The 18333-nt window shown below is 41.1% G+C and overlaps 2 protein-coding genes across 2 annotated transcripts in view; one reads left to right on the forward strand and one right to left on the reverse strand.

Moving 5' to 3' along the window:
* Positions 1-2098: 2098 nt before the first annotated feature.
* cox19 (cytochrome c oxidase assembly factor COX19) lies at positions 2099-5584 on the reverse strand. The gene is made up of 3 exons (XM_078278818.1): positions 5427-5584; positions 3778-3889; positions 2099-2522 (listed from the first exon to the last, which is right to left on the reverse strand). Exons 1-3 carry the CDS (start codon positions 5506-5508, stop codon positions 2429-2431), a joined length of 288 nt encoding a protein of 95 aa, XP_078134944.1. The 5' UTR covers positions 5509-5584; the 3' UTR covers positions 2099-2428.
* Positions 5585-6426: 842 nt separating this feature from the next.
* Positions 6427-18333, forward strand: part of LOC144536370 (arf-GAP with dual PH domain-containing protein 1) — a 37475-nt gene continuing 25568 nt past the window's right edge. Inside the window, exon 1 of the mRNA XM_078279462.1 lies at positions 6427-6773. Coding sequence (XP_078135588.1) covers positions 6683-6773 — 91 coding nt within the window. The 5' untranslated portion in view covers positions 6427-6682. The remainder of the gene's footprint in view (positions 6774-18333) is intronic.

Genomic DNA, 18333 nt, shown 5'->3' on the forward strand with positions numbered 1-18333 from the left:
TGCAGCGGTGCGCTGCAGATCGTCTCATCTCCCTGAGCACATAGTCCCCTCTGTAACACACACATGGTTCACCAAATGTTTGTTCAGTGAGTTTCCAGAATCAGGCACTTCATTATTCACTACTACCACATCTCCACTATACTGTACAGAGACCTACAGTACCTGGAACTAGTGGTTGAATCCAACCAAGTACATTTACTTCAGTACTGTACTTAAGTGCAAATGTTGAGGTACTTGTACTTGAGTCTTTTCTTTTCATGCCACTTTCTACTTCTACTCTGCTACATTTCGGAGGTAAATATTGTACTTTGTACTCCACTACATTAATCTGACAGCTTTAGGTACTAGTTGCTTTACAAGTTAAGATGTGTGCACATAAAATACATGCAGTTCATAAAATACGTTTTACTATGAATCAAACTACCCAGCCATATACAGGCCTACAAGTCCAGCTGAAATGATTCGTCGGTTAAACACAGAACTGTTTTGATCGTTTCCAGTTTCTAAAATGTGAGGATTTTTCTGCATTGAGTACTTTTACTTTTAAACGCCCTGAACACCCATACAGGTGTTTTCAGTGAATCTGGCTGATCAGATCTATTCCCAGGACTGTGTGGGTGTGTATAGACTGATTGATTAACATCTTCCTGAGCCTTTTGTTAGCTCTGTTGCACATGTAAGGCCAGGACAAATGACAGCTGTATCATTCTTGTTGGTAGAAAGGATCTGTGACCTAATGAACTCCCATCTAAGCTCCGGCCCACCTTCAATCTGAGCACAGGTCTAATCAGCCAGAGTAACTGAAAACACCTGTGTGGGTGTTCATAGCCTTTAATACTATGTAATTCTAAATACATTTTCCTGATGCTACTTACATACTTTTACTTAGGCTAAGTAACATTTTCAACGCAGGACTTCAACTTGTAACAGAGTATTTTTACAGTGTGGTATTAGTACATTTAAGTAAAGGAGCTCAATACTTCTTCTACCACATCCTGGCACCCAGGATGCCTTTCTCCATTAGTGTTGAAGGGTGTCTCATGTATTTAACTATGTTGCTGATCCTCCTGAGTGTGGCTTTGACTACTAGTAGTCCTTTAAGGGCAGCTGAGAATAATATACTCAGTGTGAAATAGCATGTTTATAGGCACAGACTGAATTTCGAATGTGTATCAGTCCAGTCATATCATATGAAATTGTATGATATAAAAAAAAAAACTAATTGGGGCGCCCGGATAGCTCAGTTGGTAGAGCGGGCGCCCATATATAGAGGTTTACTCCTCGACGCAGCGGGCCAGGGTTTGACTCCGACTTGCGGCCCTTTGCTGCATGTCATTCCCCCCCCTCTCATGTCTTCAGCTGTCCTATCAAAATAAAGGCCGATAATGCCCCCAAAAAAAAAAATTGGATAATACAATTTATTTTCATACAGTGAGAATATGTATCTCCGCATTCTTAATACTTGTATTAAATGTTAATGGAGAAGATCTTGGGATTTTCTTTGCTAAATGGGGCGGCTGTGGCTCAGTGGTAGGGCGGTCCAATCGGAAGGTTGGTGGTTCGATCCCTGGCCCTGCAGTCCCATGTCGAAGTGTCCTTGGGCAAGACACTGAACCCCAAGTTGCCCCCGGTGCTGCGCCATCGGAGTGTAAATGTGCGTTAAATGTGTTATCTGATGAGCAGTTGGCACCTTGTACGGCAGCCTCGGCCACAGCGTGTGAATGGTGAATGGTTCCTGTACTACGTTAAAGCTCTTTGAGTGGTCGTTAAGACTAGAAAAGCGCTATATAAGAACAGGCCATTTACATTTACATTTAAATGGAGTGCCCAGCGCGTTATCCACAAAACTTTGAGGCAAATTTAAAAACACATGCCGTCTACCCTTTACAGTAAAAGCTCAACTTAAATTCACTCAGATCATTTCGCTGAGAGGAAACTCAATGAAAAGCAATCGGCCCGTTCCAAACAGGCACATTTTGAACGGGCACTGTACTAGTGGATTAAATCCATCCATACAAATGCAACACCGACACATTTCCAGCAGATGTCACTAATCAATAATAAACTATCAAACACCGGAGTCAATCGACGTGCACAGTTTAGTTTAAAAACTAAATATTTTATTCACATAAATAGCATCTCCATATATAATACATGTTATCATATGTACACAGTACACTTCTTCTCTGCAACCTCAAACTTCTCTAAGGCCACAATGCAAACCACACTATCCTCTTGCAGGCCCACATTCTCACAGTCCTTGAAGCCATTCTTCTCAGCTCCACACTCACAGCAGTCTTTGCCTTTTTAATATGCTGGTGTAGGACCTGTGTTGACATCAAAAACAAATAGTTTGATATGTCTTGTCCACAGTCAGCGACGCCATCCTTGCCAGTTTTGGCACGGCGGCTGTGGTGGAGTAGCGGGGTCAGGGTTTTGTGTCTCTGTCTGCTTGGCTGGGAGGAGGATCCATCAGGTCTTTGAAACCTAGTCTGGCCAGAGGCTCCTTGGCCATCAGCTGACTGGAAAACACAACATAACAAGGAAACTATCTAGAAATTATGAAAAATGACAATTCTCGTTTAAAAAGGTAGGCCTGCAACTAACGATTATTCACTGCTGATTAATCTGTCGATTTATTTTCTCCATTTATCAAATAGTTGTTTGGTCTATAAAATGGTGAAGAATGTCAATCGGTAAATAAAAAATAAAAAATGACTCAAACCGATTAATCGATTATCAAAATAGTTGGTGATTCATTTAATAGCTGACAACTAACTGATTCATCTTTGCAGCTCTATTTAAAAGAATTGTTAGAATGTGTTTCACTTTACAGAGTCACCACATAAGTACTATAAGAGGTGTATTAGGCCTCCTGCACACTGGCTGCGTGGCGTGAGCGTGGCATTTCCGTTGCGTGTCAGCTGCGTGGCGGCTGCGTGGCGTTTCCTATGTCTTTGCACACCAGAAACGTGTTTGACGCGGCGCTGCTGCTGCTGCTGCTGCTGCTAGCCTTGTCTGTACACCTGTATGTTTCCCATTGATAAAATGAAATAATAGATTACAGCAAAGACAACGTTGGCAGTATTGACGGCGAAATAGGCTACAGACGGGGCGGCCTCTGGCCTCTGGCTCACCCAGTGGGAGCGTTCGCCCCATGTTGGCTGAGTCCTCTAGCGGCGTGGGGTTCGGGTCCGACCTGCTGCCCTTTGCTGCGTGTCATCCCCCATCTCTCTCCCCCTTTCATGTCTATCCACTTCCAAATAAAGGGCCCCCAAAAAATATATATAGTATACTCCATGTTAAACATAAATATATACTGATTTGATAACAGCAAAGATAACGACGGCAAAATAGGCTACCGAATATTTCGTTCTGTATTGACAGGTGCAACATTTGAAAATCGATAATTATTTATTATTTTTTTTAAATTACATTTCTATCTGCATTTATGTCAAAACCTAGAGACTTTCAAACATCAAAATGTCATTTAATAATATGTATTTGTGTCAAAATGACATAAAAACATATTTTCCTATTCTATTTTGCCTGGAAACGCTTCCAAAAATAGGCGTCGGTCCTGTTTCTAGCATGCCCGCGTTTTCGGCGCGGCTCGAGCTGCGCCGGAGACGTTCGCGTCACACAGGCAGCGTGCAAGCTCTAACCTGTTAACATGGGAGCCGGAATAAAAATGGACACGCTACGCAGCTGACACGCTCACGCCACGCAGGCAGCGTGCAGGAGCCCTTAGGCTTTATTTTTGATGAGGTTTCTTACTTGTCCATGCGGCATTCCAGGTAGTCTTTGGACTGCAGTCGGCACTTGGAGTTGTCGAAGCTGTTGTCTTTCAGGCATTTCATGAACCTCTCCTTGAAGGCTTTACACTCTCCTGAAAATAAGAAGGCCCATTTCAGCGTGAAGGTCCAGCCATGGAGCATAGCATTAGACATTATTGCTTGACATTAGGGCTGCTTAATTATGGGAAAAAAAAAATCACGATTATTTTTGGTCAATATTGGAATCACGATTATTTAAAACGTTGACTCATTGACTTTTGGAAAGACGTTGCAGTTTTTTTGTAATTTTAAAAACAGTGAAAAACGTCCGTGAACTGTGAAACGTCCCTTTAATACTTTTTTCTCTTTTCATTCAGAACACAAGAGTTTAAAATAAGAGTTTACTTGCAAAAACGTAATGTGCAAAATAATCGTTTTTTCTCGATTACATTATTATTGTGATCGTTAGAAGCCAAAATCAAAATCGCGATTGATATTCGATTAACTGCACAGCCCTACTTGACATATGTTTTAAAATGTCCTCTGTATTTGTTTATGTTGCTTATTATGGAAGATACCCATTGTACTCCTATTGGTATTATCTTGAGCCAGGCCTGGTTGTAACCGCACAAGACAATTTCTTCAACGACACACATCGGAGTTTCATTCCATTGTGGTCTGACAAATAGCCAACTTGGGCTCAAGCTATGTAGTAGAGAAGAATGGAGACGTTCTCACAGTTTGTTGGACTGTGTGTAATGGTAAAGGGTAACCTGGACCCTATTTTCGTATGTTTTTGTGTTTAAGTGACTGATGGGAACAACAATCTTTGACATTGGTCCAGACTCTGGTATTAAGCAAGACCGCTGCTGTCGGCATTCAGCGAAACAAGCTACAACGTAGCTAACTTATAGGGCAATTGTGCAGCTTCAATTTACGTCCACAAAATTGCTCGTTTTCGCCACTGACAGGCTCAGATTAATATTCTAAGTGTCTGACAACATTATGGAAAAGATGTCTAAGGAGGTCGACCTTTCTGTTAAAGAGTAAAATACTTTTTTTAAATATAAAAACACCCGCAAAATTGCGTTCCCTAAAGCCACCAGACTCCATGTAAATAAGCAGTAATTTTAGCATCGTAAAATACACTTCATTCAAAGTCGACAGAAAGTAAATAAAACTATGAAAAGCCGTTTTGGGTAGTCTTTCCAATTTTCCAACAATGACAACTCTAGTTTTGGTTGAAATTAACAAATAGTTTACCGATTTACATGTGAAAATATGTTGGCTCTATACACGCTAACAGTATTGTTTTTTTTTTAATGGAGTCTGGTGGGTTTAGCGCTAGCCTTCAGGAAACGGTAGGCTGCATCAGCTCCAGTTTGCGCCTGTCATGCCATGTAACGTTGTCATGCGTTATTATTACATTGTCGTTACAGTCTTACAGAACTGAGCAGTATACCGTAATGTTATATCTCTATATTAAAATTTGACAAAGAAAACTAACTAATGCAGTTGAACCCAATGTCCTTAACGTCACGTGTCCTGTCTTTATCCGTAAAAGAACAGCTGCATGTTTCTAAAGACAACACCGCTGTTTATCAAACAGCTGCAGACTACATTTAAACAACTGTCTGTGTCTTATCTTACCAAAATGATCCAGAGGGAACGCGCCTTTATCAGGAGCCCGAGGTTTAAAACTCTTCGTACCGAAATTCATGGCGTTAGACATGTTTTATTGGCTTTTGTTTTTGTTTTAAAAGGCTGCGAGTCTTCTATAAAATAGGGTGGCAACAGTCGCGTAAATATGACGTTTTGTTTCAGGGCCGACTCCGCAAACAGACATTACTAGTCGATTGAATCGCATTGATGATCCAAAAGGATTGATGGAAAAGTCCTAATAACTTCACAAAGAACTACAAATCGCCACCAAACACAACATTAGCCCGGTATAATTTAATACATCCTAACTAAATCGAGGTTCATTTTGTTCTTTATAAAGTAATAAGCTTATTGAGACACTTTTATTATTTTATTTATTTGTGATTGAGCTAAATAAAATGGACATCTGCAAACATTCCGAAGAGAGAGTATCAGATAGCCTCAATAATGAAATAATAACTATGTATGGAGGTTATTATATAAGGTTAACATGTACAATATCACACCATATGGCCCAATGATGAAACACCATAATACTGACTTAATAAAAAAAAGCATACACCCCTACTGTTGAGAACTAGGCATACAAAATAAAAGTACCTTGATAGCCTAATATACTAATTTTGTTTAGATTAAAAAAAAAAATAGTAGGCCTCTCATATATATTTCCCTTTTGTGCATGAATTCAGTCTGAAATGATTTATTGTTCATACTAGGCTATTGGCCTATTTTAAGTTTTAGCACGGGTTATGGGGATTTTAAACATTAAATGTACTGTAGGCCTATTGTTAAATCATGAAATGTGTTCTGGGAGTCCACCGCTGGATGTCTCACTTTCATAAGATATGACAAGGGGTGGAGGGGAAAGAAGACAGACAGACGGGGGAGGGAGGGATGGTGGGAGGGAGGAGGTGATGGTCACATATAGGCTTGGTTTTTAGAGAGAGAGAGAGAGAGAGAGAGAGAGAGAGAGAGAGAGAGAGAGAGAGAGAGAGAGAGAGAGAGAGAGAGAGAGAGAGAGAGAGAGAGAGAGTGAGTGAGTGAGTGAGTGAGTGAGAGAGAGAAAGAGATCCTCCAGCACCGGCTCGGATCGTTCAGTCTCTCTCTCTTCACTCCAGATTGGAGGTGACTGACTGACAGGTGACCGAGCAGTCCGGCTGTGTGTCTGTCTGTCGGACTCTAGCAGCGGATGTTCTTGGGCACGCTTCTTCCCACCGCGGTGAGGCTGGACGGATAAAGCCACCATGGCGCTGGAACCGGAGGGGAACAACCGGCTCCTGCAGGACGTGCTGGCGAGACCGGGCAACGAAACGTGCGCGGACTGCGGCAATCCAGGTAAGAAACCCCTCAACCAAGCCCTTGGTCTGATGTAGAGCCTGTGCATGCAACTGCAGTTGCACTAATGCATGTAAGATGCTGTGATTAGGGTGTGGGGAGGGGGGGAGGTGCCAAATTGGTGCTTCAAAAACCCAACAAGTCTGAGAGAATTTGGTCCAGATATGATGACAAAGGCCTGGCAGGACACACCTGAAAAGCTCCCATTTTTGTAGGTTTAATAATCCCTAACAGACTGGACTCTGGACTCAGTCTGAATCATGAATGCATAAAACACTCCTATGTGTGGCTGTCAAGGTGCACAGACATGCCAACTATCCCCTTCACAGCCATTAGTGTGTGTGTGTGTGTGTGTGTGTGCTGGTGTTGTGGTCTGGTGTCATCATGTTCTACACTGTCAGCAACACAGCTTGCTCAGTAATTATTGGTGTGTGCGTTTTTGTTTGACATGTTTGTTTGTTTTTTCATTTAAACGGGGCTCAGTTTTTTAACAGGGTTATGTTATTCTCTATTAAGCAGCTTCGTCCCTTTCTTTATCTCTCTAGTCCCCCCCCCTTCCTCCCCCTCCTTTCTTCTCACTGAAATGGCAATAAACCAGTGAGTGGCCACCGAGGCTCCAGTACGGGCCGTACGCCCAGTGTTTGGAGCCGAGCCCGCCCAGGATGCCTGTTCCTTGGCCCTGGTTACAGCTCCTCTGAGGACTGGCTGTTTGGGAGCAGCTTTTGGAGCCATAGGAGCTCTCGCAAAATTAGATAGCTTTTTTCTGAGCTTTGGACACTCGAAGAGGGATTTCATTTTGACCAGAAGGTGTTATCTTGTTGAGAAATAGGCAGAGAAATGGTTCTCTCCATGGTTGGTTTATGGCAAGCAGCTTTAAAGTATTTAAAATTCCTATATGGCCTTTTGCTTCTTAGTACCCCCAACATCCATAACACAGTTCAGCCTTTAGCCAGTTTACTCACACTTGGTCTAAAATATCTTTACAACTATTGGATAAGATCGCCATGACATTTCTTAAAGACATTCATGGTTCCCCGGAGGATGTATCCTAATAACTTGTAAGGTGATCCCTTCATTTTTCCTGTAGTTCCATCATCAGGTCAATGATTGCCCAGTACTTTGGTTTATGACCAAATAGCTGCAAAACTGATGACACTCCCTGTGTGACACTCCCATCAGCCTCAGTTGTACTCTGTGTTTAATTGCTAAATAACAAATGTTAGCATGCTAAGACCAACTTGTTCAGTGGATCTCAGTGTCTGATACCGACACACAAGGAACCCTTTAGTACGGTGGCCGACAGGGGCAAACGCCCTGTAAATTAAGAAAACACACACAAATAGACAACACACAAGCAAATTAAGAAAACAACTTCATTAATTTGACAACACGTGTGCAGCATTCAGCAAACGCGCTGCAAACGCACACAACACAACCAAATACATAAACGCGCTGCAAACGCACACAACACAACCAAATACATAAACGCGCTGCAAATACACACAACACAACCAAATACATAAACGCGCTGCAAATATGAAACGATGCAAAAAGAAAAGCACACAAACCCAGAAAACAAATGCAACAAAAAAAATGCAGCATCCAGATTACACAACGGAAGTTCTCCAGACCTCTAGAGGGAGCAGCTAAGTGGAACAGCTGGATTTTCAACCCCACGGGGAGAGAGAGAAAGGGGGGAGAGAGAGAGAGAGAGAGAGAGAGAGAGAGAGAGAGAGACTGCATAGACTGTAAATGTTATATAATAGACTGTTAAGTCTATGTTTGAGATATGTTTTCTCTGGTTTGGTGGGTGTGTCTCGGCTCAGGTCACAGGTGATACTCAATCAGCAGAGACGTCTGTAAACTTGTGGTAATAAAACATTTAAAACTGCATCAGCGTTTAACGTTGACGTTTGTTTAAGCCATATTACATGAGAGGGTTTAATTTCGAGGTCCGAAAGGCGCATCACTGAAGTATAGGCCTCCTCAAGTGTAATATTGTGATTATACAACAACGGTTACCAACAAAATAAGTGATCAATCTGTATTCATATATACAACCAGCCAATTTACCGTGGGATTTATCAATCTGAATAAATCCCGCTCGCACATATAAACACAAAATTGCTTTGCTAACTCCAACGTGTTGTAAGTAAGACATCTGCTGAAAAAGTTATTGTATTCATTAGCATGATTGCCGTACTGTTTAGTTCACAAACATCCAAAACACCAAAGTACAAACACATAGCGGACCAGACGCGAGCTTTTATTTTGAAAAGCCGAAGCTCGGGGACGGCACCAGTCGGGAGGGCATGAGACGGGAGCATAGACTGTATATTACTAATATATTATGTTATTAATAATAATAATAATAATATTAATTTAATATACAGTCTATGGAGTTCTCCAGGCTGTAGCCATACCCGACTCTAATAAAAAGGCAGAGCGCTCTCTCCTCGTGGAGTCAAAAATCCAGCTGTTCCACTTAGCTGCTCCCTCTAGAGGTCTGGAGAACTTCCGTTGTGTAATCTGGATGCTGCATTTTTTTTGTTGCATTTGTTTTCTGGGTTTGTGTGCTTTTCTTTTTGCATCGTTTCATATTTTCAGCGCGTTTATGTATTTGGTTGTGTTGTGTGTATTTGCAGCGCGTTTGCTGAATGCTGCGCATGTGTTGTCAAATGAATGAAGTTGTTTTCTTAATTTGCTTGTGTTTTGTCTATTTGTGTGTGTTTTCCTAAGTTGCAGGGCATTTGCCCCCTGTCGGCCACCGTACCTTAGCGTCCATATGAGACGCACCAGGCTTTAACCGCTAAGCTATGATGACATTTTTTTTTAACGTAAGTTCACTACGTAACATACTTAACTAACACCTAGGGTTGGGCATCGTTTTGATTTTAACAATTGTGATTTATTTTATTTTCATTCATTCATTGGTGGTTTACAGTTTTACTGGGCTTTTTCAACGTAAAAATAAAACCACACTAGAGCGCTGCTTACTGTGCTCCCTGGCTGTAAAAGCAACAAGTGCCTGGAAGTACGGTGGCCGCTACGGAAACAAAAACTTGTGCATGTTAAATTTGGAACCAATGATCGGATTCGAAACCAAATTTTCCAAACGATTCCAATAAAAAAAAACAAAAAAAACAATTCCATTGGAATCGTAATTTTTGTAACGATTCCAAGTTGGAACCGGTTCTCGATCCCCAATCCTACTAACGTCACATATGTAACTTACGTAACAAACATACTTATTTTAACCCAAACCAAGAACTTTTCCTAAACCTAACCACATAGTTTTTCTGCATATAAACCTAACTCTACCCTGCATGTTGAAAAATGGCGCCAAAAGCGTTCCTGACCAAGGCAGTATGTGAAGAGAGTGAAGTTATATAAACTTTATATAAATACTTTATATATTAACATCAGCCTGTTAGCATTGTCATCGTGAGCGTGTTGTTGATCTAGCATTAGCATTTAGTACAGCCTCACAGAGACGGCCTTGTTTGGGGATAATTGGCACAATCTCGGAAAACATATGGCCTTATTTGACTTTAACTGTTCTGCAACGATCCACAGTGCCTAGAGGAAACATTGGCTCAGATTGTTCCCCTGCTGAGGTTGTTCATCAGTTTTGCCTGGCAGGCATGCATGCTGCTTTCACCTTTGCAATCATTACATAATCAAATTTAGCCTTGGTGAAGCGAAGGTGGGACAGACGTTCTGTGTTGAGCAGCAGTTGCCGAATAGTCAGAGAAGCTGGTAATTGCAGAGTGACTGATGGATCACGACTTGGAAAATCTCAGCTGGTGAAGTGACTCATATATGCTTTCTTTTCCAACAACAAGGGCTGAGATTCCATTTAGCAAGGCACGTAAACACAACTGCTGGTGAAGCTGCTTTGTGGTCAACAGTACGAATCAAACAGCTGCTTTCTCTCCGTTTTTGCATTGAAAACGCTGGGCTCATTTCATGACATTTCACTAGAGCAGGCTGCACAGATGAAAAAGTGGTAGGATAGCCATCCATCAACCAAATTTATCTTTCTACATCCCTCCGCTAGCAGATCAGACATTCCCAAGCTCGTAGTTCATATCTCGTAATGGTCAAGATATGAATTATTGATGCCGGCTCGGCGGCTCCGTCCCAGATGGGGACAGGATCTTATCTTTGTGGCCTTTTCAGAACAATTACATTACAGCTCAAAACACCACAAAGTATCTCCCACACAGCAAAGTAAACAGACAAACATGTATTGTACAGGAGAAGGTGTAAGGCTAAGGTTACCTAGGAGAATGTAACAGGTAGTCTATGGCATTTCCATGTCTTCCCAATTAGAGAATTACTTCTTTACTGGTCATTTCTAAATGTCACAGTTTATATAATTCTTCTAGTTGTCTTTAATTGAGTAAATGTAAATCGACCAGGGACTGCAGGGCCAAGGATCGAATCACCAACCTTCCGATTGGCAGGCGACTGCTCTACCACCTGAGCCACAGCTGCCCCATTGTCTAATGACAATTACCTCTGTTTGTAATCGGATTACATTACCTAAATTGCATGTGTATATTTAATAAATAAATATATATATTATATAAATCAGGTACACCAACACTTTGTCATTCAAAAAGGGATTTCAGCATTGTTATGTATAAATATTTCAAGTTGGAAAAGGTCTTTTCCATAAGTAGATTACGTGACATGGTAAAAACCATACCCTCCCATAATGGGGGTTGGAATCCCCATCAGGGGTCAAACAATGTACTATTAGACAATTAAGGGTGTAGAAGACGAGAAAACTAAATTCTCATAGACAAAATGTTTTTCTGTATCCTTGCTATTTTCATACTGTATTGTTTAGGACTGTAAACAAGATCCAGGATTCAAGATTCCTTTTATTGTCACTCAGCAAAACACAGAAATGTAAAGCATAAACGAAATTACGAGCATGGCTCCTTTTAAAACACAAACAAACAGGATAATAAACAGAGCTCTATGAATATACATCAAAAACAGAATAAATAATTTCCAGCAGTACGACTATGTGATGTGTTGCACTTGTAAATGAATAAATAGTATTGCACATTTGCATAGTAAAGCATAGTTTAGTGGTGTTTGAGTTCAGTAGTCTGATAGTAGCCAGGTAAAAGCTGTTTTTGAGTCTTGTCGTGCTGCAATGCAGGCTGCGGTAGAACAATTGAGGCCCCAATAGTCCTCTCTGCTGACCTCACCACTCTTCTCAGGGCTTTCTTGTCTTTGCAATATCGGAATGAAATCATGAGAGTCTTGCTAGAGTTGGGTCGCGCCGCCATCGTCTCAATCGCTTGGTGTAAGTTGGTCATAAAACTCAGTCCGAGTCAGTCTTTTTCCCGTCTTGACATTCCGACAAAATCAAACGTAAGTTTTATGTCTTGGTAGGAAAGTTGAATCATGTGAACATTGTCAACAACCAATGGGTGCGCTCCCTTCAGCTCCAAACAGGAAGCAGCAAACGGCTAGAGCCAGTGTTTATTGTTGCTATGGCGCCACGCTAAGCTAAGCGCTAAAGAGGGAGAGGTGCCAATTTTCATCCCTTCTGAAGAGTGTCATCCAATGGGAGTTTTACTGGCGGATAAACGAGGACCTCCGGGTACTGTCACCATTCATCTGCATGTACGGCAGACCAGAAAATCGGCAAACTTTCCCTTAAGTTACCAGCTAACGCTAGCGGTAGCAAGCTCGCTAGGTTACATTTTTTCACAACGAATCTAGTTGTAGTCTTGCAATGTGTGACAGTCTTTAACGTTAAATGTTAGATGGTTGTCTTTAGATGTGAGATGGTGTCAGACTTTAGTCTTTTCAAAGTCTGTTTAAAGTCATTTAGTGTATGGTAGGCATTAGGTGTTGTGTTCTCAAGCCACAGAGAGATGCTGCTGGTCAGAACACTCTCTATGGTGCCCCACCTTTTATCAGTTCAGTTTTTGTTTTTTAGTGTGGATGGAGGGCTGAAACTGTCAGGTTTCACAAAATGGCAGGCAAGAACCCAATAGCACGACACAGAAAACAGTTCAGGTTCAGTATTTAATAAGTGGAGCTCAAACCAGGTAGTCAGTCAGCGTAGCAAGCAAATCCAGTAGGGCCAGCCAGACAGGATCAGCAGGATCAGAATGAACACTGGCGCGCTAAACGCACTAGACAATCTGGCAAAGAACTGAGGAAATGAACCGGTAAACCATATAGTGAGGGGCTGATTAGCTGTAGGGGAGCAGTATTGGGGTGGGGCAGGCCAGGTGAAAGGAATCAGCAGGTAATGCAGAGCAGGAGGGAGTGGCGGAAACAGACAATGGAAAACTAAAGCCTGGCTAAACAAACAGAAACCGAGAGGAAAACTACAAAAATACATCATTAAATCTAACTGGCTAAATGTGTACGTGTACGATTCACTGCAGTTACCCCTAATCTGTCTTTCTTTCTTTCTTTCTTTCACTTGCGAACAAAAAATAGCAATACAATAAAATATAAAGACACAATAAGTGCATTGCAACACACCAAAAGGAAAAACAATAACTATAAAGGCGTACAAACAATATGTTTAATATGTTCGAAAAGGAGCGGGACGAAGCTGAAGCTTGTTATTTTTTCCCATCCCGCATTCAACTCTAAATATCAATCAAATGTGTTAAAACTAGCTAGCTGACATTATTTGCTATAGCTGACAAAGTGACATTACCTAGGCACAAATGCAGTCACATATATTAATAATATATTTCCCCTCAGTCAAAACCAGCAAAAAAGTGTCCAACTATAAAAGCAATAGAAAGCTGAAGACCTCCAATATGGCTGCTGCATTACATCACATGACACCCCACTGTATACTGTATGGGAATGTGCAGACCTACACAGTTTAGTCCATCACAGATACAGCATTCATTAACCAGTCAGAAAGTCTGCTGTAATTGGTCTTAAAACACACAAAGTGGCAACACCGCTTGTGCTTTTGTAATGCTTAGTCATTCTTACCCTGCCCTTCCTTATCTTTTCTCTGCTGGTGTGCTCAGATGAGACCGCTGAGAGGCTGAGCTGGGAGCTTATACGGCAGGGTTTCTCTGTAGCTCAGCAGCGTTGTAGTTCTGCCCTTCGCTAAGGGCGTATAAATGAGTAATTCCCTCCAGAGAGAAGCCTCAGCAGTCTTCTGAGGTGTGAGGACGTTCTGTGTTGAACAGCGAAAACAGCAGGAACTATGATGAGATGGGAGACCAGACAGTTTTTCAATGTTTTTAAGGGAAAATGAGAAAAATACAAAAACGTTTCCGCCTTTCCCATTGCAACTCAGTGTCTTGATAAAAAAAATTAGCCCTAGCCAATTAAAGCAGTGGTAATGTGTTTGTTGCATGCAAATTGAGGCTTTTATTCTCAGGGTCCTACCTTCCCATAGATGTCTTGTTTTATTTGCAGTTTAAAACGGAAATTCAGTGACAACTTACATTTGTAGGCTTAGGTTTTTACAGCCATAGCACACCTACAGTAGTCAACCTTTGTGTTCTCCCCATGCGTTAAATTGAAGGACACACCTCCTGCTCAAAGCTAGCATTTTTGTACCATTGTTATCCACTTAATTCCTATCCCCATGATACCTTGCATTCATTATGTAGCTAAATATGTACGTTACTAACCCAAGGCAACATCTTTGGGTCAAACTCTCATCTCTCTGTAGTATAAGGCAAAGGTATGATTACGTTATTCCATTTTTGGTGTGACTGGTCATTTTCCCACATCCTTTATTTCCCCAAAAGCTTACTGTTAATTCTAACCCTATACTGAAGCAACCATTTTACGTGGAAGCGAATGCACCGATCGTCTAAAGCATCATGTCAAGTTTTTGCCCCTAGCCTCAGAGACACAAAACTCATGGTACATTGGCGAGGCCCTAGTCAACTTATAAAGTAAAAGATTTTCAAGTTCACCACCAGGAAGTTGTCTTCAAATTGGCACTAAAGTGGAAACTCCCAGTGGTGAACTCTGGTGCACTTTTTATGATACGGAGGAGGAAGATTTTCCTGCTTGACAAACAGGCAATGAACCATCTCTTTCAGCAACGTCTTGTTTTGTACTTACACCCTTGCACATATGTATTCACATCCAGTAGCTACACAGTAAAATTACAGTATTTTAGCCACTCTACTGGAGTAATTTAGGGTTCTGATAAGTATAGTGGAGCAAGTCCTCAATACAATATAAGGGGCAATTTAAAATCCTCCCTAACATGGATAGGAAGGCACTACAGGGAGGCTAATACTGGAGGTATATGGCTAGGCCTAGCAACTGGTTAGAATCCGTGCTGGAACCTTTTAATAAGAGTATTAAAGTCAGAGAAAATGCCATTACAACAGACTGGTCAATAAGTTACAAAAGCATGTACTTCAGTAGCAGTATCATATACATGATAAACAGTCTAATCCTTACCTACAGTGGTGAAAATAGGGAAATGTAGTGATATTATAATGTAATTGAAAGTGAGATCTGCTCCAAATGTTGCTCCCAGGGTTTGCAAAACTGATGCTTTAGCTATTAAATTAGGTTACCGAAGTTGAGCATACTGTAAAAACAAGACTCTTGAGGGATAAATACCTAAGTGTACGGATGAGCTGTTACTATTGCTAGCTTACAAGTAACACCGTTTTTAATAAGAAAAAAGGGGAATATGTTATTAAATGCTGCACTTTGGTCAAGGAGGTTGAGGTCCACCCACACTTTACCAAAAGATTCCAGCCTGTGACCTTTAAACTGTCCTTTTTGGCAAATTAAGAGACACTTATGTCAAGCAATTGACATTCAAAAGCACATGGTTACTTAGGTAGATTTTGGTGGAAAAAGCTCTTCAATTTGAGAGAGCTCTCAAAGATTTCGAGCAGCAACAAGGGTCCATTCGGGAGACTAATGCCCCCCCCCCCCAAGGGTCCATCTGGGAGACTAATACCCCCCCTAATAATGTTGCTGTTTGCCAAGGAGCTGAGATGAATGAGCCACTGAGGGTAAAGCATGAATGAAGTAGCTGATGCCAATCAGCTAATGCAAGCCCCACTTCATTGCTCTGCCTGAACTAATGCAATGCTCCATTTAAGCATCTGACATTCTTTGAGATACAAATGATTTAGTATTTAAATATACGCAACGTATAAAAAAAAAAAAAAAAGGGGAGTGTGTCTCTGCCTTACAAACCCTGTGGGGGAACAGTATTACAGTGTTTTTACAATTGCCGATGACAATTTTCTGTGTGTAGGCTATACAATTAACACATTTCTTGTTGCTTTGACACAAAATGCATACAGTTAACACACATTTAAAATGCTTGAACATTTTTTTTTACACACAAGCTCAACCAAGACCAAAACAATGGATTTGTACTGCCACATTTAGAAATGCTTTCACACTGTATATCAGAACAGATAACATCATGTTCTAAACCTCAAGCGTTGAGGTTCTTTCAATCGCATGACCGTATGGTAGTACATAGGGTGAAAGAGGATGGGGGCAATAGCTCAGTCTGTAGGGAGTTGGGTCACAAACCAGAGGGTCACCAGTTCAAGTCCCCGTACGGACCGAAGTATGGAATGTGGACTGGTAGCTGAAGAGATGCTAGCACCTTGGGCACTGCCACAGTGCTCTTGAGCAAGGCACCAGACCCCTCCAACTAGGGCTGCATGATATTGTGATCATTTTGACCGATATTAGAGGGAATGATCAATTTTTTTGGATCATCATTCTCATTTTCATTGAAATACAAATAAAAATGTACTATAGTCATGTAGTGTGATTATTGGCAAGAATCTGTACCAAACAAAGATGTTTTCCTTTGGTCTGTAGGATAGGATTTGTAGGCCCAGGACGTCTCTGCAACCCCAAATATTGCGCGCCCCCCCCTGCGATTTGGATATTGCACTAGTCCATATTACGATTTCGATAAAACTGCGATTAATTTTGCAGCCCTACCTCCAACCGCAAAGCAGTCGCAGCCCACTCACTCTGACATCTCTCCATTAGTGCATGTAAAGGACCTGAGCATGTGTGTGTGTGTGTGTGTGTGTGTGTGTGTGTGTGTGTGTGTGTTTCAGGCCTGTGTGTAATAACAACAGAGTATACATTGTAATTTCACCATTGGGGATCAATAAAGAGTATACATTATTAAAAATGATTGTATAAATGATTTGGGCCGATCTTGTGAGGAAAAGGAACAATATAGATGAACTCAAAGAAAGTAAGAAAAATGCCTGCATGAGGGAGAGGAAGACGACTACCGGGACAATTCTGTCTCTGTCTTCTTTTTTTCCATGTCAAACCGTACATTCTATAAAGATACTCTGAGATGGGTCATTCAATTTTCTGTATTGAATTTCTGCAGCAAAAGAAACAAAGTGCGTGCATTTACCAAACCCAACAAAGCAAAAATGGAGAGAGGCTTCAAGAGAAACTGCAGTGCAAAACACAATCTATGATCCATACGATAAACTATTGTGTATTGTATAAGGACAGACCTGACACATATAAAATAATGTAGCTTCTGTAATTCCATCTGATGTTAGTGTTTTCTATGTTTCTATGTTTGCATTGTGCTGGTAGACCTAGTGTGTTGTGTTAGTGTATTATTGTATTTTGAAAATTAGTGTTGGAGTTTAGTTTACAACGTGTGACTTTTAGCGTGAAATGAACTGTTTTGACAATTGTGTGTTGGTGCGTTACAGTTTTTTTCAAACTGCTTACACACAAAATCTTTTCATGTCACACGATTTGTGAAACCTGTCACTCAAAGTGCAAAATTACACAGCTAATCTCCAAAACCATGAGCTATTTCTCAGCCTCTCACTCAGTTCTCAATTGCATAAAACACTTTTTTTCAAAACATTACACACAGTTCTCTATCTAAGACACAAAAATCTAACAGGAAGTGACTTGCTTTCCTTTTCTAAACACAACCAATCAAAATGCTACACTTATTTACCCGGGCACACACACACACACACACACACACACTCCTCACATGTGCAAACACATTATGTCATAACTGAACACTAACCAATCGCTGCTTTAGTATAGGCCTATACAGAGGTCAAAGGTCAGATTACCTGTTTTGAACAATGGATGCCAACAATAGACAGAGAGGAAGGGGAGGAGGAGGGACAGACAGGGGACGACAAAGAGGAGGAGGAAAGAAGAGGAAGGAGAGCCATCTCTGATGAGATCAGGGCCACACTTATTCATCATGTGATCAACCACGGTTTGAGTAGCTTTACAGTGGCGTCCATACTGCATGCAACTATCTAATGACTATTTCAGCATTACAAATCAATCAGACTTTGTTTTGCACAAAGTGCATACAATCCCCCCCCGCCCCGACACACACACACACACACACACACACACACACACATATTCTTTATTCTAAAAATGATACCTTTGGTTTACATATGTTTGTTCTTTTGTTTTCTTGTTTCATGCTACTGTATACAACACTGTGCTACTCTTACAAATGTATTGTTTTGCCCAATAAATACTTTCTGTTTTACTGTAACATTACATAGTTTTTTTA

The sequence above is a fragment of the Sander vitreus genome, chromosome 21 (genome assembly GCF_031162955.1).
Source record: "Sander vitreus isolate 19-12246 chromosome 21, sanVit1, whole genome shotgun sequence".
NCBI classification, from domain to species: Eukaryota; Metazoa; Chordata; class Actinopteri; order Perciformes; family Percidae; genus Sander; species Sander vitreus.